Raw genomic sequence first — 23842 nt, 5'->3', positions numbered from 1 at the left:
TTGATAGATTATTCCAGTTTAATTGCAGGTAGGACCATAGAGACAAAATGTAAAGTGACCAAATGCTAGTGATGGTTCCTCCACTCCCCCTCCCCCGCCAGAATACATCATTGGGATAGGGTGCTGACCAATTGTCTTCTGGAAGGAACAACACAGGTCCTCGACTGGAGAGATCTTGTCATGCAGGTCTTCACAGACGGCTCCCACTGGACCAATTTTAGTTTCCGGAAGTAGGGTTTGGCCCTGGACGTTTTCATCTCTCAGGATACTCTGGACTTTTTGGAAAGAGGATGGGGGTAATATGCAATCCTCAGGTGGGTTGAGTTGGGGTTAACAAAGACCATGCTACAGGCAAGTATTGCTGGACAAGCTGAACTGTTCCTGGCTCATGTTTTCAGGAGATTGAAGTTCCACTGTAGGACTCTTTATTGCTTTGCTGGTCTTCTTGTTCTTCAATACATTGCACTCTTAGAACTAGGATTAAGCAGCAAAAACCCAACTCAAAACCAGAAGATAATAAAAAAAACAACTATTCAAATCATAACATGCATCAGTTCATGTTATGTTATAGATGTTTATGTTATGCCTAACATGTTATCAATTCATGATGCTTCTCCCTCCTGCCAGCTGAAAAGGTACCGAAGCATTCGGGCTCTCACGACCAGACTGTGTAACAGTTTCTTCCTCCAAGCCATTAGACTCCTCAATACCCAGAGTCGAGTCTGACACCAACTTAAACACCCACACACACTCAACTGAACACCACTCAACTCCCTTTGCAATTTTTGCTCATTTCTTTCTCAATTCCTGCAAAAACATTGTTTACAATTACGTTATATTTGCATCATTTATTATTGTTGTAATTTGCCATTTTACTGTGCCTATTGTCTTGCTTATTAATTATTGTACTGTCTTGCACTGTTTTGTGCACTTTATATAGTCTCGTGTAGGTCTGAAGTCTAATGTAGTTTTGTATTGTTTCAGGTAGTCTAGTGTAGTTTTGTGTTGTTTCACATAGTCTAGTGTAGTTTTGTGTTACTTCAGGTAGTCTAGTGTAGTTTTGTGTTATTTCAGGTAGTCTGGTGTAGTTTTGTGTTGTTTCACATAGTCTAGTGTAGTTTTGTGTTATTTCAGGTAGTCTGGTAAAGTTTTGTGTTGTTTCATGTAGTACCATGGTTCTGGAGGAACGTTGTTTCGTTTTTACTGTGTACTGTACCAGCAGTTATGGTTGAAATGACAATAAAAGCGACTTGACTTGACTTGATCTGGGAGCACAATTCTTATCTGAGATCTGTGGACATGCATTTCAGGAGTATGTCACAATAGTGATCATTGGTGAGGAACCAGAGATGTTTCCCATTCTCTGGGTCACTGGGCTACCTACACTCAGTGGTCACTTTATTAGGTACACCTGCACACCTGCTCGTCAATGCAAATATCTAATCAACCAATCATGTGGCAGCAACTCAATGCATGAAAGCATGCAGACATGGTCAAGAGGTTCAGTTGTTGTTCAGATCAAACATCAGAATGGGGAAGAAATGTGATCTTCAGTGCCAGATGGGGTGGTTTGAGTATCTCAGAAACTGCTGATCTAAGATTTGCACACACACCAGTCTCTAGAGTTTATGGAGAATGGTGTAAAAAAAACCCCCAAAAAATCCAGCGAATGGCAGTTCTGTGAGCAAATATGCCTTGTTAATGAGCAAGGTCAGAGGAGAATGGCCAGACTTGTCTCGGCTGACCAGAAAGCAACAGTAACTCTAATAACCATATGTTACAACAGTGGTGTGCAGAAAAGCATCTCTGCATGCACAACATGTCGAACTTTGAAATGGATGGGCTACAGCAGAGAAGATCACAATGTGTTCTACCAGGAACCTAACGAAATGGCCACTGAGTGTATAGTCATACTTCCTGTTGTAAACTTGGTGTGTAATGCAGCATTTACCATACTACAACTACTGTGGCATTCAGAAAAAGGCACTAAATAAATGCACACCTGTTCCTGCTTGTAAAGGGCTTTCAAAACATTTTGGGAAAACGTAGTAATAAAAACTGCCCTCGCCAACATCCTCATACAAAATAACACAACCAAACCACAAGGCAAAATTCCACCAAAATATGCCAACCTGATTCAACAAAGTGAGTAATCTCCGCCAAACAAGCAATGAAGCTATAAAGCACTTCTGCAAATTTTCCATAGGAGCAGAAGTCTATTTGGCCCATCAAATCTGCTCTGCCATTCCATCATGGCTGATTTATTATCCCTTTCAACCCCATTCTCCTGCCTTCTCCCTGTAACTTTTGACACTGACTAATCAAGAATCTATCAATTTCTGCTTTAAATATACTCACAGTCCTAACCTTTACAATCTTTCCTTATAACTCAGGTCCTCCAGACCCAGCAACACCCTGGTAAATTTTCTCTGTACTCTTTCCTATAGATAGGTGACTTAAACTGCACACAATACTCCAAATCATGCCTCACTAACGTCTTATACAATTTCAACATAACGTTCTATCTCCTGTACTCAGTACTTTGATTTATGAAGGCCAATGTGCCAAAAGCTTTCTTTACAACCCTATCTATCTGTGGCGCCACCTTCAAGGAATTATGGGTCTCTACTCCCAGATCCCTTTGCTATATCCTTTTTTGTAATGTTACCACATTTACAATTTAGCACCTTTCAGATCTTTGTTTTAAATTAGTAATCCAGAAGCAAAGCTCGTGAAAGGAAGCTGAGCTGACAGTAGTCAGGACTTTTGAATATTGAAAGACCTAGGTAAAGTGGACATGGAAGAGGGTGTTTACTGTAATGGGAGAGCCTCAGAATACAAGGATGAGGAGGAATTTCTCAGCCAGATGGTGGTTGATCTGTGGAATCTATTGGCACTAGCAGCTGAAGGCTAATTCAATGGGTGTACTTAAAGCAGAGATTGATAGGTTCTTGATTAGCCAGGGTGTGAAAGTTACAGGGAGAAGGGAGAATGGGGGGGGGGGGGCGCGAGAGGGATAATAAATCAAACATGATGGATGGTGGAGCAGATTTGATGGGCTGAATGGTATAATTCTGCTCTATATCTTATGGACTGGATGATTAGACTGGCTTAGTGGGTCACACTCTAGTGGTCGCCAACCCGTCGATCGCGATTGATTAGTCGATCTTTGAGACTTTCCCAGTAGATCCCAAAAAAAAAAGAAAAATAAATACACAAATACTGTTGAGAGATTGTTTCCGGGTTGCGGGGTTTTAGTTCCATTCTTTCTGCCCAGTGCGCGTGCGTGTAGCTCCCCCGCACTACACAGGGTAATTCACTGGTCCCCAACCACCAGGCCATGAGGAAACAATGAGTCAGCTGCACCTTTCCTCATCCCGTCACACCCACTGTTGAACTTGAACGCACGCGAGGTCATCAGTTGCCTAAACGCAGTGACACCCTCGCGCCAGCAATCACTGGTTGGCCTTGCATGGCCGGTGGGAAGTGCCGTTACTACTGGCCTGGAGCGCGGACAGATGGGCGCTGCCTCTAAACCTGTTTAACACACCAAATATTTGTGGGGAACCCAGTGCTAAAATATTTGCAGACGACCTAATTCGGGCTCAGCGCTTTGTAAGTATCAGAGCAGCTACCGCACTGCAATCTACTGAAACAAACTTTTGTCTGCCGATGGATCCTACAAGGGGGGCAGGCGTCCTGTCGCACTCCTCGCTCGGTCGCTCGCTCTCTCCGGACTGCAATTGCCGTGGCCCCGGCATGGAGACCTCCGGCCCTGACCTTCTCCTCTCACCTGATCCACAACCAACCGCACCTGGCCAGGGTGTCTGGCAGCGGGTGGGCAGGAGGCTGGAGTTCAGGCCCGGAGGCTGCCTAATAAGGCAGTGGAGCCCTCAAAACTGCTTCGGTACCCTGAGTCCAAGCACCCTGCACTTAAAGACTAACCCGTTGAGCTTTCTCAGCGGAAAAAACTTGAGCAGCGCGGGACAGAAGCTAAGTGCTGAGAGCCGCGAAAACTAAATTGTGGAATAGACTGGACGCAAGGAACCTGCTTCGAGTATCGCTGTATTCCTGTTGCGTTTAACAATCCTCCTCCCCACCCCCACACCCCCCACCCCCGTCAGCTGGCCCGCAAGAATATTGTCAATATTAAACAAGTCCGCAGTGCAAAAAAAGGGTGCGTACATTATTTCTACTTCCGGGTTGCGGGGTCTTTTCTGCCCTGGTGCGCATGCGTGTAACTAATCGATCTGGGGTCGATCTCGCCTTTCACTAAGGCTGAGGTAGGGGATTTTGGGCTTAAAAAGGTTGGTGACAACTACTCTAGCTTATCAAGACAAAGCCTGTGGGGTAAAGATCCCCTCCAGAGACTTGAGCGGATAAACCTAGGCTGATACACCCAATCACAGTGCTGAGAGATTACGGCATTGCCAGAAGCAAGGTCTGCTGGTTGAAATGATATACATGGGCCCTGTATATGAAAAATCTCAACATCTCAGTCTGCGCTACCCTTTAAATGCAGTATGGTGACAAGAGGGCGTATAGGAGTGAGATACATCAGCTAGTTGAGTGGTGTCGTAGTAGTAGCCTTGCACGTCATGTCAGGACCAAAGAACTGATTGTGGACTTCAGGAAGGGCAAGTCAAGGGAACACACACCAGTCTTCTTAGAGGGAGCAGAAGTGGAAAGAGTGAGTAATTTCAAGTACCTGGGTGTCAATATCTCTGAGGGTCTATCCTGGGCCTAACGTATCGATGCGGCTACAAAGAAGGTAGGACAACAGCTATATTTCATTAGGAGTTTGAAGAGATTTGGTATGTCACTAAAAACACTCAGATTTTTACAGATGTTCCATGGAGGGCATTCTACCTGGTTGTTTCACTGTCTGGTATAAGGGTGGGGGCTACTGTACAGGAACAAAATAAGCTGCAGAGCATTGTAAACCAAGTCAGCTCCATCATGGGTACCAGCCTCCATAGTATCCAGGGCATCTTCAAGGAGAAATGTCTCAAAAAGGCAGCATCCATCATCGACGACCCTCATCACCCAGGTCATACCATCAGGAAGGAGGTACAGGAGCCTGAAGGCACACACTCAACGATTAAGGAACAGCTTTTTCCTATGTGCCATCTGATTTCTGAATGGACATTGAACCCATGAACACTACTGCACAAGTTTTATTTCCATTTTTGCACTACTATACATACACATTACACACTACATACGCACATACACAGTATACTTACTGTGATATTTTTCTATTATGTATTTCTTTGTATTGCTGTCGCAAAGACACCAAATTTCACAACATACACCAGCGATACTAAACTTGATTTTGATATTTTTAAAAATTGCTCTTTTTCAAAGCTAACTGTGCAGAAATTGGCTGCTGTATTTTCTATATTACATCTATGACGATATATCAAAATTACTTCAGTCACAGTAAAGTAATTGGAGATTCAGCTGCATACAGAATCATCAACATCTGTTTTGGAGCCTCTTCTTTTTTTCCTACTGCCATTCCACCTTTGAATTCTGTAACTCTGTCCAACAAGACTGCCACGACTTCCCGATATAGAGTGCAATATTTCAAAGCTTGGCCCATCACCTTCTCAAAGCACATCCATACTCTCCCAGGAGGATAAAGTTTACCATACAATACTTATACAACCCTCGAAGTTTGCTCTTAGAAAAATAAAGTGAAGTCATAATAACAGTAATCAAAGGGAGCAGCAGACACACGTTTCTTCTCTTCATTACTGCAATCGAATGTTTATATATCAATGTTATCCTTCAAAAGACAATCTTTCATTGCCCTGAAACATAAACAGACCTTGAAAACGCCAACTGCACACTAACACACTGCAGTCAGGCAATCCTAGATAATGCACAGCACAGAATTGCTCCTGCACCCTAAAACCAAAGAGTGTATTAAGTGAAGGTTTTTTTTTAAAAAAAAGCCAAGTAATATTACAGGTCTCAGTCAAATCCCCAGTAAGAGACGACAAAGTCAGGATTTACACATAAGGGTGAAGTCTCAAGTGAGATCTTCTATCTATAAATATGTTGGCAGAGAGGAATCACAAGCTTGTGTGGAAAGCAAAGTAGCTATAAATATTTTACTGATGTTCTTTCCCAATAAAATATCACGTTTACTTGGTGCTTGACATCAAAGGATTTCTAGATGAGCCAAGGAGGGGGTCAGTTGTTGATTTGCACAGAGGTAGACTTTCACAAGCATCTTAAAAGCAGCAACACACAAAGTACTGGAGGAACTCAGCAGGTAAGGCAGCATCTCTAGAAATAAGAGCAAATAGTCAACGTTTTAGGCCAAGACCCTTCAGGGCTTTATTCCTCTCCATCGTCACTACCTGACCATTTTGTGTGTGTTCCTCTGGATTTCCAGCATCTGCCCAATCTCTCATGTTCTTAGGGGTAGCAGAGGGAATGCCAGAGCTATTGGCAGATGACAGTTAAAAGGTGAAAGTGAGGGTGGAAGCAGTGGGGGAAATAAAAAGGGGGAAAAAAATCAGTCTTCAGAAATGCTGGGGCTAAAGCCTCAGAGAGCAGGGATAGGAAAAGAAAAATGAAAATTAAAATCCAAGTGTTATCCCACACTTCTCCCCTTTAAAAGTACTAGCATGAGTGAATGGCAGAGCAGATTTAATTCCACTTCTACGTCTTGTTGCCCTCTCCCTGGACGCTATTCCACAGCTGGCCGCTTCCATCCAGACTGGCACCAATAAGTAACATAGAGGAATTCAATAAGCCACCCGAGGGAACCTTGGAAGCTCAGGCACGTTTTACCGCTTGTAGGACAGAGGACTACAGAACGCTAGCATTACTTTCATTTCCATCGAGTTTCAGCTGCGGCTCAGTTGGTCCCACTCTCCCCTCTGAGTCAAGTCACAGACCACAACATGAGCCCAAAAATTTAAGCTAATACTCCAGTTCATTAGGAAGAGAAACTCCCATGTTGGTTGAGATGCTGTCTTTTGGATGGGATACAAAATCAAAGCCCTGTCCACCTTCTCAGGTGCCTGCCAGTGATCCTAAGGCACCAGGTTAAACAGCAAGGCATTCTCTTCATGTGGCAGATCCAATATTTATCCCTCATGAACACAAAAGATTCTGTAGATGCTGGAAATCCAAAGCAACACACAAAATGCTGGAAGAACACAGCAGGTCAGGCAGCAACTATGGAAAAGAATGTTTCGGGCCGAGATCCTTTATCAGGACTAGAAAGTGAGGTGGGAGGGGAGGGGAAGAGATAGGAGGGAAGGAGTACATGCTAGAAGGTGAAAGCTGAAGCTAGGTGGGTGGGGGAGTAGGCAATGAAGTGAGAATCTGGAAGGTGATATAGGTGGAAAAAGGGATGAAGGAGGAATCTGGTAGGAGAGGAGCGAGAGAAGGAGAATAGGAGGAGGACAGGCATGGGTCAGGGAGGGAGATGGACAGGTCAGAAGAGGCAAGAGGAGAGCAGAATGGGGAAAATGGAAGAAGAGGGAGGATTACAAGAAGTTAGGAAATTGATGTTTCTGCCATCAGTTGGAATACCTGGTCACTATCACTTTGTGAGGGTTACTATACGCAATAGTGCTGATGCACTTCCAACCTTACAGCAATGGCTGTAGTTTACGAGCTGTAGGACACAGTTTAGAGGGAAGATTACAAGCCTAAAACTCAGGATTTTATTTTATTGCAGATTTGGGAACCGCTTCACACACACTAGTTTGAACAATGCTGAAGCTCATCATCTGCCTTTTCCTGCTGATCAGACTAGCAGGAGCCGAAAGGACTCCCACGGAAACCGAGGCTGACAAGCTCAGAGAGGCCAGGGAAGCCAACCGTCGCAGTGCCCGATCCCCAGAGAGCGCACCCGCCACCAAATGCACCTACACCTTCATCGTTCCCCAGCAACGGCTGACTGGCCCCATCTGCCTGAGCACCAAGATGGCCGCTGGTGGAAATGACAGCGTGAACAAGAGCGAGCTGCAGGCCATGCGGGGTCAGATGCGCGAGCAGCAGCAGCAGATCGAAGACCTCAGGCAGATGGTGGAACTGGATGGACGCGTGATCGACGAGGTCAAGTCCCTGCGGAAAGAAAGCCGCAACATGAACTCCAGGGTGTCCCAGCTCTACGCCCAGTTGCTGCACGAGATCGTCCAGAAGAAGGATGACTCCCTGGAGATCTCCAGGCTGGAGAACAAGGTGCTCAACATCACAGCTGAAGTGCTGAGGCTATCCATCAGATACAGGGACCTGGAGCGCAAGTACACAGCCCTCACCACCCTCATCAACAACCAGAGCCGCACGATTACTCAGCTGGAGAAGCACTGCAGTCAGCCGGCCCCCATGCACCATCAGCAGATCCAACAGGTAAAAGACTTGGACTTTTCTGTGAGATGCTCATTTTCACATTCCTCTCTGGCACGTGGCCATCAATGACAAGCTGGGCATCTTTTGCCCAACCCTAAAACGTTCTTTCTACTGCAGTTGGAAGGCGATTCCAGGGGGCAATTAAGAGTCAGATCACATTGCTGTGTGCCCGCAGCTACAAATGAGCAAGGGTGGTAGATCTGCTTTCCTGAGGAGTATCAGCTACAAGTCACAGAGCCTCTGGCCCAGCACGTCCACATTGGTCATCATGAACCCAACTGGACATAATAGCTGCACAAAATGCAGGAGGAACTAACCAGGCCAGGCCAAGAGTGACGTTTCCGGACCGGAACGGGACCGGAAAGGAAAGAGGCAGAATTAGAAGGTGGGGGAGGGAGATCAGTGGGGAGGGAAGAATGGACATGGACCTATTTCTAAGCTGTACAGCTGTGTCTGGTTCAGTAATTCCCTTGGGCACGTTCCCAGGCACCCTGTACACCTATTAACCCATTACTTTCTCGTACGATGGAGGATCCAAGTGGGTCAGTATTTATCGTCCACCCTTAACTACCCTCTAGAAGATGGTGATGAGCTGCCTTACTGAGCCATTGCGTTTTGTGTGATGAAATTACTTTCGCAAAGCTTTTGAAGGGGGTGTTCCCAGGAATTTGACGCACAATGATGAAAGAACAGCAGTACCTTTTCAAGTGGCAGTGTCACTCGAGAGGGGAGCTTTCTGCTGTACAAACCCCTCAGCTGTACAAACATTTAACAACCCCACCCCACCCCCCAGCTTCAGGACAACAGATGGACACCAAACACAGTCTTATTGACAGAGAGGCCCAAATCCCACAAAAACTCACCTACTGTATAAATCATGAAAAATCTGGACTTAAGACCCTCTAAGAAACATTTAGATGGTTGAGTGGACAAATAAATAAATCAGAATCCAGCCTTGTTCCAAGTTAACATGGACTTCTAACATAAAAGAAACTGCTATCACGTATTTCATTTTTATACTAATTTAAAATCTTTGAAGCTCCTTATATTATTTTTTATTTAGACACAACACGGAATAGGCCCTTCCAGTCCTTCAGCCACGCCACCCAGCAATCCAATTTAACCCTAGCCCAATGACCAATTAACCTACCAACCGGTGCATCTTTGGACTGTGGGAGGAAACTGGAACACCCTGAGGAAACCCATGGGGTCACGGGGAGAACGTACAAATGTCTTACAGGCAACGGCGAGTATTGAACCCATGTTGCCCATGCTGCACGGCGTTGTGCTAACCACTACACTACTGTGCCGCCCCTGAACCATACAACAAAAAGTGTATGATTCTGTAAATTTCAGTCAAGTACAGAATAAGCACTGTAACGGAGATGGAAAGATATTCACACTGCTGTTCTGCATCAACTGAGCAGATTGCACATCAGCCCCACTACAATTAGCACTTTAGATCCTCTTCCCCCCGGGTATGCAGAGATAATTAAATGTAGAGGACTCTGTCTCGAAAGCTCAGGATGCCAGGCCAGATTGGTGGTCCTGGGAACTCAACCCTTCCATCCCATTAGCAGCTTTGTCTCAGTGTGCATAGCCTTCTCTCCCTCTAATAATACAACATACAATGCTCCCTCTGCACTACGAATTCTGTAGATCGCATTCCTTTGCATTTAATACACTAGAAATAGAAGGGGAAAATCACAGGACAAGTAGACAGAAACTATTTCTATTTCAACACGAGTGAATCTGCAGATGCTGGAAATAAATAAAGCCACAAACTGCCGGCAGAACTCGGCAGGCCAGACAGCATCTATGGGAGGAGGTAGTGACGACTTTTCGGGCCGAAACCCTTCATCAGGAGAGATTAGTGGGGGAAGGACAAATGGACAAGGGAGTCACGGATGATCCCTGCAGAGAGGGGGAGGTAAAGATGTGTTTGGTGGTAGGAGTGTTTCGGGCCAAAACCCTTCTGATGAAGGATTTCAGCCTGAAACGTTGTCACTACCTCCTCCCATAGATGCTGTCTGGCCTGCTGAGTTCTGCCAGCATTTTGTGTTTTTAACTATTTCTATTTGTTGGGGAGTGTCAGATGTCATAAATTAGTGGTAGGTTATTTGAGCACTAAGGTGGGAAACAATCCTTCACATGGGAGGGATGGAAATGTTGTACTTGCTTCAGGAAACAGTAATTGACACATGTTTAATTAAAAAAAGAGATTTATATTACCCACCATTGATGCTGCCCTCACCCACTTCTGTTTCCCAAAGATCTGCGCTTACTCCATCTTCCCATCGCCTTAACAGAGAGAGAGTTCTTCTTGTCTTTACATACAAGCCATCAGCCTTTACATCCAACAGATCATTCTCGACAACTCCTACCACCAAACACGTCTTTACCTCCCCCTCTCCGCAGGGATTGTCCGTGACTCCCTTGTCCTTCCCCCACTAATCTCTCGTGGCACTTAACCCTACTAGTCACCAAAGTGCCAAACCTGCCCAAACACCTCCTCCCTCACTTCCATTCGTGGCCCCAAACAGTCCTTCCAGATGAGGCAACACTTCACCTGCAGATCTGCAGGGGTTGTCTGTTGTATCTGGTGCTCCCTATGTGGCCCCCTCTGAATCGGTGAGGCCCCTCGTAAATTGGAGGACCACTTTGTCGAGCACTTCCGCTCCATCCGCCAAGGTGGAACTTCCTGGTAGCCAAACATTTTAAATTGTGATTCCCATTCTCATCCTGACATGTCGGTCCACGTTCACCTGCTGTGCCATGATGAGACCACACGCAGGGTGGAGGAGCAACACCTTATATTATGTTTGGCAAACCTCCAACCTGATGGTATAAATAAAAATTTCTCACTCTAGTAAAAAAAATCCCCTCCCCCCCTCCTCTCTTCTATTCCCTACTCTGGCCTCTTTACCTCTTTCTCACCTGCTTAACATTTCTCCCTGGGTTCCCTCCTCCTCCCCTTCCTCCTATGGTCCACTCCTATCAGAATCTTTCATCTCCAGCCCTTCACCTTCGCTGCCCACGTGGATTCACCAATCATGTTTTAGCTAGCCTGCTTCCCTTCCCTTCCCTCACTTTTTTATTCAGGCATCTCTCCCCTTCCTTTCCAGTCTGAAATGCCAACTGTTTATTAATATCCACAGACACTACCTGATCTGCTGAGCTCCTCCAGAATTCTGTGCGTGTTGTTCTGGATTTCCAGCATCTGCAGAATCTCGTGTTATTACTTTGTTAACCAACTATGTAAAAGGTTGTGTGAACAACAACTGTAGACACATACAATTAGGTCACACTTCTGAAGCTTAAAAAAAGTATTCTACAGGCTCTGTGTTCCTCTACATTGTCACTTAGAATGGCTTCTTCAATATTGTATAGGTAAAACTCCAATATACCCAAGTCTTATCAGAAAAGTAATGTACAATAAACCCTAGTCTGGGTAGTGCAGATACCCATATTGCATTAGAATTATCGGACTAGAGAGAAGGCAAAGAAAAAGCCCATTATCCTGTTCCTTACTAACGTGTAGCCATTTCAACCGGATATGGAATGGGGAGAAAGGATACAGCTGCAATGACCTTAATGTTGAAACAGCTGGTTAACACCTCCCCATCACAGACACAAGCATCCAAGAAAAGGTCAGGACCTTCAACAGATGGTCAATACGCAAGAAGCTCATGCAAGACATCCTATGGGATACAATGGTGACTCCCTTTTCAAGTGGAAAAAGAGTTGAGATTTGCAGCAATAGACAATATTCTTTAATAATTTAAGCAAGATTACTTTTTTATTTCCATCTTTTACAACTTCAAAATAACAAATAAGGGAAAGGGCCCGAAGCAAAATTTTGGGCGCCTTGCTTGGTCAGTACTTAGTAACACCCCCTTTGGCAAGTATCACAGCTTGTAAACGCTTTCTGTAGCCAACAAAGAGTCTTTCAATTCTTGTTTGGGGGATTTTCACCCATTCTTCCTTGCAAAAGGCTTCTAGTTCCGTGAGATTCTTGGTCTGTCATGCATGCACTGCTCTTTTGAGGTCTATCCACAGATTTTCGATGATGTTTAAGTCGGGGGACTGTGAGGGCCATGGCAAAACCTTCAACTTGCGCCTCTTGAGGTAGTCCTTTATGGATTTTGAGGTTTGCTTAGGATCATTATCCTCTTGTGGAAACCATCCTCTTTTCATTTTCAGGTTGTTTTTTTTTACAGACGGTGTGATGTTTGCTTCCAGAATTCACTGATATTTCATTGAATTCATTCATCTCTCTACCAGTGAAATGTTCCCCGTGCCACTGGCTACAACACAAGCCCAAGGCATGATCGATCCACCCCCGTGCTTAACAGTTGGAGAGGTGTTCTTTTCATGAAATTCTGCATCCTTTTTTCTCCAAACTTATCTTTGCTCATTGCAGCCAAAAAGTTCTATTTAACTTCATCAGTCCACAAGTCTTGTTTCCAAAATACATCAGGCTTGTTTAGATGTTCCGTTGAAAACTTTTGACCCTGAATTTTGTGCTGAGGATGCAGGAAAGGTTTTCTTCTTTTTCCATGAAGGTCATATTTGTGCAGGTGTCGCTACACAATAGAACAGTGCACCACCACTCCAGAGACTGCTAAATCTTCCTGAAGGTCTTTTGCAGTCAAACGGGAGTCTTGATTTGCCTTTCTAGCAATCCTATGAGCAATTCTCTCGGAAAGTTTTCTTGGTCCTCCAGACCTCAACTTGACCTCCACCATTCCTGTTAATTGCCATTTCTTAATTACGTTACTAACTGAGGAAACGGCTACCTGAAAACGTTTTGCTAACTTCTTATAGCCTTCTCCTGCTTTGTGGGCATCATTTATTTCAATTTTCAGAGTGCTAGGCAGCTGCTTAGAGGAGCCCATGGCTGCTGATTGTTGAGACAAGGTTTGAGGAGTCAGGGTATTTATAAAGCTTTGAAATTTGCTCACCTGGCCTTTCCTAACGATGACTGTGAACAAGCCATAGCCCTAACAAGCTAATTAAGGGTCTGAGACCTTGGTAAAAGTTATTTGAGAGCTCAAACCTCTTGGGGTGCCCAAAACTTTTGCATGGTGCTCCTTTCATTTTTTTAACTCTAAAATTGTACAAAACAAAAATAATACACTAATCTTGCTTAAAATGGTGAAAAGAATGTTTCATCTTTAATTTTATGACTTTTGGGGATCAGTTCATCTTCTACTCAGTTAACTATTCGCAGTAACAGAAATTTTGACCAGGGATGCCCAAACTTTGCATGCCACTGTATATATATAGCCTTTCAGCCCACTATGTTGTGAAGCTAATGACAGCCCTTCCCTTCTGCCTGTGCGTGGCCCATATCCCTCTTCAATGTCTTTTCATAGATGCCACCACCCTGGCAATGCATTCCAGATACCCACAACTCTAAAAGAGAATTTGTTCTGCACATCTTTTGAAATCTCCCAACTTTCACCTTAAATGAACACCCATTGGAATAAGATTTTTCAGCTCTGGGAAAAAGGGATTCCAGCTGCTTGCCTTATGCTCCCCATGATTAAAAATCTCTATCATGCCTCCGTTCAGTGTCCACCAATTCAAAGTAAATACCAATGACAGCTCGAGTTTGTCCAGCCTCTCCTTATGGCACATTCCTTCTAATCCAGGCAGCATCCTGGTAAACAACTTCTGCTTCTGGCCGGTAAATTTCACATCCTTTCGATAAAGGGGCGACTAGAATTAAATGCAATGTTCCAGATGCAGCCTAACCAGAGTTTTATAAAGCTGCCACATAACTCCCTCACTCGTGAACTCATTGTTTCAACTAACAAAAGCAAGCAAGCCATATGACCTCTTTTCCACTCACTTTCAGGGAGTAATGGACTTGGACTCCCAGGAGCTCTCTGTACATTAATGCAGTCAAGAATCCTACATACTTCTCCTTTACATTTGATCTTCCTAAATGGAACACTGCACACTTGCCTAGATTAAACTCTAACTGCATTTCTCCACCCACATCTGCAACTATCTTTCGGCAACCTTCTACACCATCTTCAATGTCACCAATCTTTGTATCATCTGTAACTTTAACAGCCAACCCAACCAGGGTTTCATCCATTTCATGATGAGTACAGCAGAAGCTCCAGCACTGTTCACTGTAGAACACAACTAGCCACAAATCTCCAGCTAAAAATCAGTCCCATCAACCACTACCCTATGTTCTTTGGACAAGCAAATTCTGAATCCAGACAGCCAATTAACCATGGATCCCATTCACCTTGACCTTCCGGCTGAGCCCACCATGAGCCCAACGTTCATTCCTGATATATCTAAAAGATGAGGCCCATTTATGGTTTGATCTAATAGAACTGTAGCTATCAACACTGGGTCAAAATGGCCCAGGGCTCTGAGCCCTTCTCGGAGTCCTCGCTTGGATAATGTTCCTAAAATTTCAGCACAAGAATGTTTTCAAGCTTTAAGTCAGGAAATTCGTATTTGTCATTTCTGCAAGTCCTTTGCCCAAGTTGATACCTGGATCTCATCTTTACCAGCAGGAGTCAGGACAGACATCTCTTGGCACCAGAGCCAACAATCTGAATGGCAGCACCAACAAGAGCAATAGTCTGGTTTCAGGCAATGAAATATTGAGAGACCAGATATACAGCATGACACAGGATAGACTAAAGAGAACGGAACAGTCGCTTCCTACGGTAGTATCAATTGTGACAGCTACTAAGTCATCAGGTGAGTGAATAACGGCTCCATAATCTTGGTTGGAAACCACTTTAAAATAATACTTTTTAAAAATTATACTATTTGTACATTTTAACCAACTCATGCATTTTTCACACTCACTGGCAGAAAGCGGTATAGCAGCTAAACTAACGGTTTATGTCCTTTCTCATTTTTCACCGGTTAAGTTTTAGCATATTACCCACGTGATGTAATTTCAATTATGCAGCCTATTAACTAATTTATCACTAAGGAAATTCCCTCATCTCATCTATAAAAGCGATAGATTTTTCAGAAACACCATCTTTATTCCTTTGTCTTGCACCCTTAGCATTGTTTTTCAATTCTTTAATTTGTTTAGTTTTTGTTTGCTTATAAACTGAAATCCTGTAATTAAGACTGCTCATCATTTTTGACTCTTGGAAGAACCCAAGGATCAGAAAATAAAAGGTGATCTAATATCTGTCACAGGAGAGATACTGGCATGGACAGAGGAATGGCTGACAGGCAGGAGGCAGCGAGTGGGAATAAAAGGGGCCTTTTCTAGTTAGCTGCCAGTGACGAGTGGTGTTCCTCGGGGGTCAGTATTGGGACTGCTACTTTTCACATTGTTTGTCAATGATTTAGATAACGGAATTAATGGCTGTGTGGCAAAGTTTGTGGATGATTTGAAGATAGGTGGAGGGGAAGATAGTGCTGAGGAAGCAATGCAATTGCAGCAGGACTTAGACAAATTGGAAGAATGGGCAAAAAAATGGCAGATGGAATACAGTGTTAGGAAATGTATGATAATGCATTTTAGTAAAAGGAACAATAGTGCAGACTATTATCCAAATGGGGAGAAAATTCAAACATCAGAGGTGCAGAGGGACTTAGGAGTCCTCGTGCAAGACTCCCAGAAGGTTAATTTACAGGTCGGGTCTGTGGCAAAGAAGGCAAATGCAATGTTAGCATTTATTTCAAGGGGTAAGAGCATATTAAAAAAGGGGGATAATGCAGAAGCTTTACAGGATACTAGTCAGGCTGCACTTGGAGTACTGCCTACCCTTTTGGGCCCCATATCTCAGGAAGGATGTGTTGTCAGTGGAGAGAGTCCAGAGGACCTTCACGAGGATGATTCCAGGAATGAAGGGGTTAACACAGGCATTTGGCAGCTATTGGCCTGTACTCATTGGAATTTAAAAGAATGCATGGGGATCTCATTGAAACTTACAGAATGTTGAAAGGACGAGATAAGGTGGATGTAGAGAGGGTGTTTCCTATGGTGGGGGTATCCAGAACTAGAGGGCACAGTCTCAATATTGAAGAGTGACCTTTTAGAACAGCAGTAAGGAGGGTTTTTTTCTTTTTAAAAGACAGAGAGTAGTGAATCTGTGGAATGCTCTGCCACAGACTGTGGTGGAGGCCGAGTCCATGAGTATATTTAAGGCAGAAGTTGATAGATTCCCGATTGTTCAGGGCATCAAGGGGAGCTGGTGAGGGCTGGAGAATGGGGTTGCATGGGATTCAGGATCAGCCATGATGAAATGGCAGAGTGGACTCGATGAGCCTAATTCTGCTCCTATGTCTTATAGAACATAGAATAGTACAGCACATTACAGGCCCTTCGACCCACAATGTTGTGCCAACCCTCAAACCCTGCCTCCCATATAACCCCCCACCTTAAATTCCTCCATATACCTGTCTAACAGTCTCTTAAACTTCACTAGTGTATCTGCCTCCAACACTGACTCAGGCAGTGCATTCCATGCACCAACCACTCTCTGAGTGAAAAACCTTCCTTTAATATCCCCCTTGAACTTACCTCCCCTTACCTTAAAGCCATGTCCTCTTGTACTGAGCAGTGGTGCCCTGGGGAAGAGGCACTGGCTGTCCACTCTGTCTATTCCTCTTAATGTCTTGTACACCTCTATCATGTCTCCTTTCACCCTCCTTCTCTCCAAAGAGTAAAGCCCTAGCTCCCTTAATCTCTGATCATAATCCATACTCTCTAAACCAGGCAGCATCCTGGTAAATCTCTTCTGTACCTTTTCCAATGCTTCCACATCCTTCCAATACTGAGGCGACCAGAACTGGACACAGTGCTCTAAGTGTGGCCTAACTGGAGTTTTATAGAGCTGCATCATTACATCGCGTCTCTTAAACTCTATCCCTCGATTTATGAAAGCTAACACCCCATAAGCTTTCTTAACTGCCCTATCTACCTGTGAAGCAACTTTCAGGGATCTGTGGACATGTACCCCCAGATCCCTCTGCTCCTCCACACTACCAAGTATCCTGCCATTTACTTTGTACTTTGCCTTGGAGTTTGTCCTTCCAAAGTGTACCACCTCACATTTCTCCGGGTTGAACTCCATCTGCCACTTCTCAGCCCACCTCTGCATCCTATCAATGTCTCTCTGCAATCTTCGACAATCCTCTACACTATCTACAACACCACCAACCTTTGTGTCATCTGCAAACTTGCCAACCCACCCTTCTACCCCCACATCCAGGTCGTTAATAAAAATCACAAAAAGTAGAGGTCCCAGAACAGATCCTTGTGGGACACCACTTGTCACAACCCTCCAATCTGAATGTATTCCCTCCACCACGACCCTCTGCCTTCTGCAGGCAAGCCAATTCTGAATCCACCTGGCCAAACTTCCCTGGATCCCATGGTCTTCTCTCTGACTACATTAGAATCCTGCTGTGTGCAAACTCACAGATGTTTTTCTTTCATGGAAGTCACCACGTTTCAACCAACTACCCCCCTCCCCTTTGGTTGTAAAGTTTGGATGCATTGAAAGTGATGCAAAAAGAACTTTGGACCTGCATGCCTTAATTAAAAATAACGCTGGGTGAATACACTCGAAGTCGGATTGATCGGAAAATAGAGAACCATAACACAAGCAAAGCTCCCAAAGGCACAAAGCAGCTGGTGAAACAATACACAGTGAGTGGGAAAGGATTAAAAACTGGGTCTTTTTAAAAACCACCATCCCTAACACAGTTGCCTCTTACTCACCAAGGATCTCTAATTTGTGCAAGGATAGTTTTACTCGAGTGCAGCTGGTTCTGTGTGCCTTGAAGCTGAAAGTAGTAATTAAGAAACTTTGCAACCTATTTAAACAAAGCTCCAGGGAGAAACAACAAAAATATATCACTTTGGTTAATCACCAGTCATGGTCTCAGATAACAGAGCAAGCTTTTGCCAGCAGCTATTAACCTCAGTACTTGTGTTAAAAAAAAAGTTACAGCAAAGGGCCAGACATAATGTGGAATACCATGTCATAGCTCTAACAAAGCAACAAGCTCTGTCCAGTTGCACCTTTAACAAACCTACTTACGTTGTATGTTTTTTCTTCTGAATATTGTGCATCTGATGCTATGTGCCTGAACAAATATTGTGTATCTGATGCTAGGTTCCTGAGTAAATATTGTTCAAAGTACATTTATCAAAAGTATGTATAAATTATACAACCTTGAGATTTGTCTGCTTACAGGCAGCCACAAAACAAGAAGCCAGAAAAAAAAACCCTATTTAAAAAAAGACCAGAGAGGGACAAAAGCATGAATGAAAGTAAACAACAGCATTCAGTCCGCAAACAGGAAGCCCAAAGCAGCCAGAGCGGTCTCACAGTCTCAGGACCGTGGTGAGAGGAGTAAACATTGTGAAAGTGCGAGCAGAATTGGTCTGATCCACGACTCTGGTCTTGACACCCTGCCTGATGTGCACTAGGACCTGGGCACTGCCACAGCGATACGCTCTGGGCTGAGACCGCACCACCACGTTCCGGCCCGTACGTGGCCTCTCCAAATTTGCCCAGTGCTTAGATCAATCCAACCTCACCGCCAGTTTTGGCGGACGTGCTCCAGAACCCCTCCACTCTGACTCCTCTCCAATTTGCTTGCTCCAATTCCATCTCAACCTCACTCTGACCATTTCTCCTCAATTATGTCACACTCCGACTTTGCATCGCACCCACACACCTCGACAGGCAAGGCAGACTCACCATCACTCGCCTCTTCATTGTTTGCGGTGATAGCTTACCACAATTTACTGCAGAAAAGTGTTATTAACGATGCATTTAGTCCTGTTTAGCTTTATAAACCACCAGTAAGACGTCACCCAACTTCAGTAGCACCATCCTAAACCAAAAATTGTGTACTGATGCTGTTGCAAGTAAATTTTTCATTGCACCTGCACGTACATGTACTTGTGCAAATGACAAACTTTGTCTGTGTAACTAAAAGCCTTCAAACACTGCACAAATAGGCACATATGGACCAGTGCGCATGGAAAACACAGCCCAGATCATACTACATTAGTGGCTGGCCCAAGCTAGATCACACTACCTCTAGAAGCCGCAGTTAAAATGTGACCTTTTACACATGAAGTCGAGTATTAGGATTACCAATCCACTTGAGGCAGAAGATTCTGGTGTTTCCTGCCATGACAACAATGATAGCCAAGCCACTCAGGTAAAATTTAGACCAAAGAACAGCAGGCTCTGGTCACCCATCACACCAACAACAGCAAGCTATCTGTCTCATTTCTAAATTCAGGATCATCACCTTGTCTGACTATCACCACGCTTGTCTATCATTCCACCTTTAATGAACCCGAGCAAAACACACTAAATGCTGGAGGAACTCAGCAGGCCAGGCAGTATCTAGGGGAAAAAGCACAGTCAACATTTTGGGCCGAGACCCTTCATTAGGACTCATAAAGGGTCTTGGCCCAAGACTTCTGTTGTTTATTTCTTTCCATGGATGTTGCCTGACTTGCCAAGTTCCTTCAGTATTTTGCATGTATTGCTTTGGATTTCCAACATCTGCAGACTTTCTTTTGTTAATGAACCTGAATGGCCTTGCTCCGGACCGAGGTAGGGGATCACTTCCAGACATTGATCACAACCTGCCTCACCTCCCCACTCACCTGTGGAAGAAGCATTTATCCCAAGTCCAGTAGGAGATGTGAGAACTGGATGTAAAACAGAAAGATTCTGAATTCTACTTTGTGTTGTGCTGTGATCTCCTGAACAGGTCCCTGGAAAGACTGCCAGCAGGTTATGGAGGAAGGCCACAGGTCCAATGGAATTTACCTGATCAAACCTCAAAACACCAACCGACTGATGCAGGTGTGGTGTGAACAGCAGAGGGAAGCTGGTGGTTGGACAGTCATCCAGAGGCGCCAAGATGGCTCCGTCAACTTTTTCCGGACGTGGGAGAACTACAAGGTTAGCTAAAGGTCAAGTATATTGGCTTTGGGTTCATCATTAGAGGAGAATTTTGCTGATGGATAGAAGGGTAAATAGATCTTCTGCCCTATAAATAAAGACCAAGTTTGAACTTACATTAAAAAATCCACTTGCATGACAGAAAATGTTGCAATTGATTGACATGCCATTTATCATTTTGAGAAGTGCTGGAGGAGAATGGGGTGGTAGCTGCAAGTTGGGCTAAACATTTTTAGTCATAATGTTGTACAGCATAGAAGCAGATCCACTGACCCACTGCCCATCTATTCTAATCACACATTCATTCCAAATCCTTCGATGTCTTGCACAATCAAGTGCTACTGCCTCCCGAATGTTCAAAGCTTACAGTAAATTTTATTAGCAATGTTCTTATGTATCACCGCATACAACCCTGAGATTCACTTTCTTGTGGGCATACTCAGCAAGTCTGCAGAATAGCTTGATAATCGTTATTGTTCCTGCCTCTACCAGCTTATTATAGCTACTCTGCATAAAATATTTATCTCTCAGATCCCCTTTAAACCTCTTCCCTCTCACCTAAAACAAACACCCTCTAGCTTTAGGCAACCCTACTTTGCAAAGCAGCTCCAGTAATCTACCCCATTTTTATATCTCAATTTTATATGCCTCCATCACATCACCACTCATCTTCCTTTGCTCCAGGAAAACACAGCCCACCTATTGAGTTTCTCCTTGTACAATACCATAAGACACAGGAGCAGAACTAAGCCTTTTGGCCCACTGAGTCTGCTCCCCATTCAATCATGGCCAATCATTTTCTCCCCTCCTCAGCCCCTCTTCCTGGCCTTCCCCCTGTAACCTTTGATGCCGTGTCCAATTAAGAACTTATCAAGCTCTACCTTAAGTACACCCAACGACCTGGCTTCCACATCCACCTGTGGTAACAAATTCACCACCCTCTGGCTAAAGAAATTCCTCCGCATCTGGAATTTAAATGGAAGCCCCTCTATCCTGAGGCTGTGCCCTCTTGTCCTAGACTCCCCCACCATGGGAAGCATCCTTTCCACATCTACTCTGTCTATGGCTTTGGTGAGATTCCCCACCCCGCATCCTTCCAAATTCCAGCAAGTACAGATCCATAGCTATCAAACATTCCGCATATGATAACCCTTTCACTCCCAGAATCATCACTGTGAACCTCCTCTGAACCCTCTCCAGTGCCAGCACATCTTTTCTTAGACGAGAAGCCCAAAACTGTTCACAATACCGCAGGTGAGGCCTCACCAGTGCCTTATAAACTCTCAGCATCGCATCCCTGCTCTTGTATTCTAGACCTCTCGAAATAAATATTGACATTGCATTTGCCTTCCTCACCACCAACTCAATCTGCAAGTTAACATTTTGGGTATTCCTGTTAAAATCTCCCATGACCATCATAACATTGCCCTTCTGACACGCCTTTTCTATTTCCCGTTGTAATCTGTGGTCCACATCCCAGGTACTGTTAGGACATCTGTATATGACTGCCATCAGGGTAATTTCACCCTTGTGGGTTGAGTTAAGAGATTCAACATCTTCTGATTCTTTGTCACATCTTTCTACTGATTTGATGCCATTCTTTACCAGCAGAGCCACTCCACCCCCTCTGCCTACCTTCCTATCCCTCCAATACAATGTGTAACCTCGGACATTCAGCTCCCAACTACAACCATCCTTCAGCCAAGATTCAGTGATGGCCACAACATCATACCCAACAATCTGTAAAAGTGCATCAAGATCATCCACCTATTTCTTATACTCCATACATTGAGATATAACATTGAATTCTGTATTTGCTCCTCTTTTTTATTCTGCATCCCTAATGCACTGATACCCTGCTGGCTGCAATTATGTCCTATCATCTGCCTGACCTTCCCGTCATTGTGACTGCATGCCATCTTTGTTTTTTTACCATCCCAAGTCCCTTCACTCTGGTTCTCACCACCTGCCAAAGTTGTTCAAACCCCCCCCCCCCCCCAACAGCTCTACCAAACCTGCCCGAGAGAATAGTGGTTCCCCTCGGGTTCAGGTGCAACCCGTCCCTTTAGTATAGATCATACCTCCCCCAGAAGAGCTCCCAATGATCCAAGGATCTGAAGCCCTGCTCCTTGCATCCAGCTTCTCAGCCACACATTAACCTGCCAGATCATTCTGTTTCTACCCCCACTGGCACGAGGCACAGGCAACAATCCAGAAATTACCACCCTGGAGGTCCTGCTTCTCAGCTTTCTACCTAGCTCTCTGAATTCTCTTTTCAGGACCTCTTTGCTTTTAACTTGCTGCTGTCCCTCCCCCTCCAAAATGTTGTGGACGCGATCCAAGATGTCCCCAACCCTGACACTTGGGAGGCAACATAGCATCTGGGTGCCCTGTTCACATCCACAGATTTTCCTGCCTGTTCCCCTGACAACTGAGTTCTCTATCAGTATCACTCCCCTCTTCTCCCTCTTTGCCTTCTGTACTACAGACTCATGCTCAGTGTCAGTAACCTCGTCTCTGTGGCATTCCCCTGGGAGGTCACCCCCACAACAGTGTCCAAAATGATACACGTATTATTGAGGGGAATGGCCACAGGATGCTCTGTGCTAACTGCCTATTCACATTCCCATTTCTCCTGACAGTCATTCAGTCACTCGCCTCCTGCAACTCCGAGGTGACAACTTCCCTGTTTAACTCTGATCAATTGACTCCTTGCTCTCCTATACAAGCCAAAGGTTATCCAGCTGCTGCTCCAGATCCCCAACACGGTCTTCAAGGAGCTGCAGCTGGATGCACCTCATCCGGATGTAGTTCCCTGGGAGACTCCGGTCTCCCAGGACTCCAACATCCAGCATGGAGAACATTTTCTACACTGGGTACAGTAAAAAAGGGAACTGCACCAGAAACTTACCCAGAGCCAACGCCTCTCTTGAGCTAAAGCTTCCCGTGAGCTCACACTCTCACCACATCCTTGTCAATCTTTTCTCCGCTCTCTTTCTGAATCACGTCTTTCCTGTAAGTTCAGTATCCAGAACTGCACAGTTCTCCAGAAGTAAACTACCTAACATTCTGAACAAAACTGTAACGTGACGCCCCAAATCTTTACCACACGCCTTGCCCTGTGAAGGCAAGTGCAACATATTTTCAACACCACCTACCAGTATCGCCACTTTCACCCAGCTAGAAAAAGCATTTAAAAGGGTTAGGCAAGAGGTTGTGTGGTGTCTGCCACAAAATAGTAACTTATTTGCATAGCGTCTTGAAGGTAACAAAAACCTTAGTGTAGTGGTTAGCACAGTACCAGCGAGCTGGGTTCAATTTTCTCCGCTGCTGCCTGTAAGGAGTTTGTACATTCTCCCTGTGACTGCATGGGTTTCCTCCGGGTGCTCTGATAATCCCAAAAAAACTGGTTTGTAAGTTATATGGTCATTGTAAACTATCCTGTGATTAGGCTAGGATTAAATCATGGGATTGCTGGGTGGCATGTCTTAAAGGGCTGGAAGGGCCTGTTCTCTTCT

The 23842-nt window shown here is 44.6% G+C and overlaps 2 protein-coding genes across 5 annotated transcripts in view; one reads left to right on the top strand and one right to left on the bottom strand.

Annotated features, from left to right (window-relative positions):
- Positions 1–23842, bottom strand: part of LOC132405926 (ras-specific guanine nucleotide-releasing factor RalGPS2-like) — a 114709-nt gene that overhangs the window by 38070 nt on the left and 52797 nt on the right. The window lies entirely within an intron of this gene.
- Positions 1–23842, top strand: part of angptl6 (angiopoietin-like 6) — a 37319-nt gene that overhangs the window by 2604 nt on the left and 10873 nt on the right. For 3 of the 4 annotated variants that reach the window (XR_009516190.1, XM_059992325.1, XM_059992324.1), the window contains exons 2-4: positions 7706–8379; positions 14922–15114; positions 20131–20324. Coding sequence is in view for 3 of the 4 variants with exons in the window: in XM_059992325.1 (XP_059848308.1) it covers positions 7741–8379; positions 14922–15114; positions 20131–20324 (1026 nt within the window). In the remaining variant the exon portion in view is untranslated. The remainder of the gene's footprint in view (positions 1–7705; positions 8380–14921; positions 15115–20130; positions 20325–23842) is intronic. The other variant, XM_059992326.1, reaches the window with a different exon arrangement.

This window comes from Hypanus sabinus, chromosome 16 (assembly GCF_030144855.1).
Source record: "Hypanus sabinus isolate sHypSab1 chromosome 16, sHypSab1.hap1, whole genome shotgun sequence".
NCBI lineage: Eukaryota > Metazoa > Chordata > Chondrichthyes > Myliobatiformes > Dasyatidae > Hypanus > Hypanus sabinus.
This window is presented reverse-complemented; position numbering and strand designations above follow the sequence as displayed.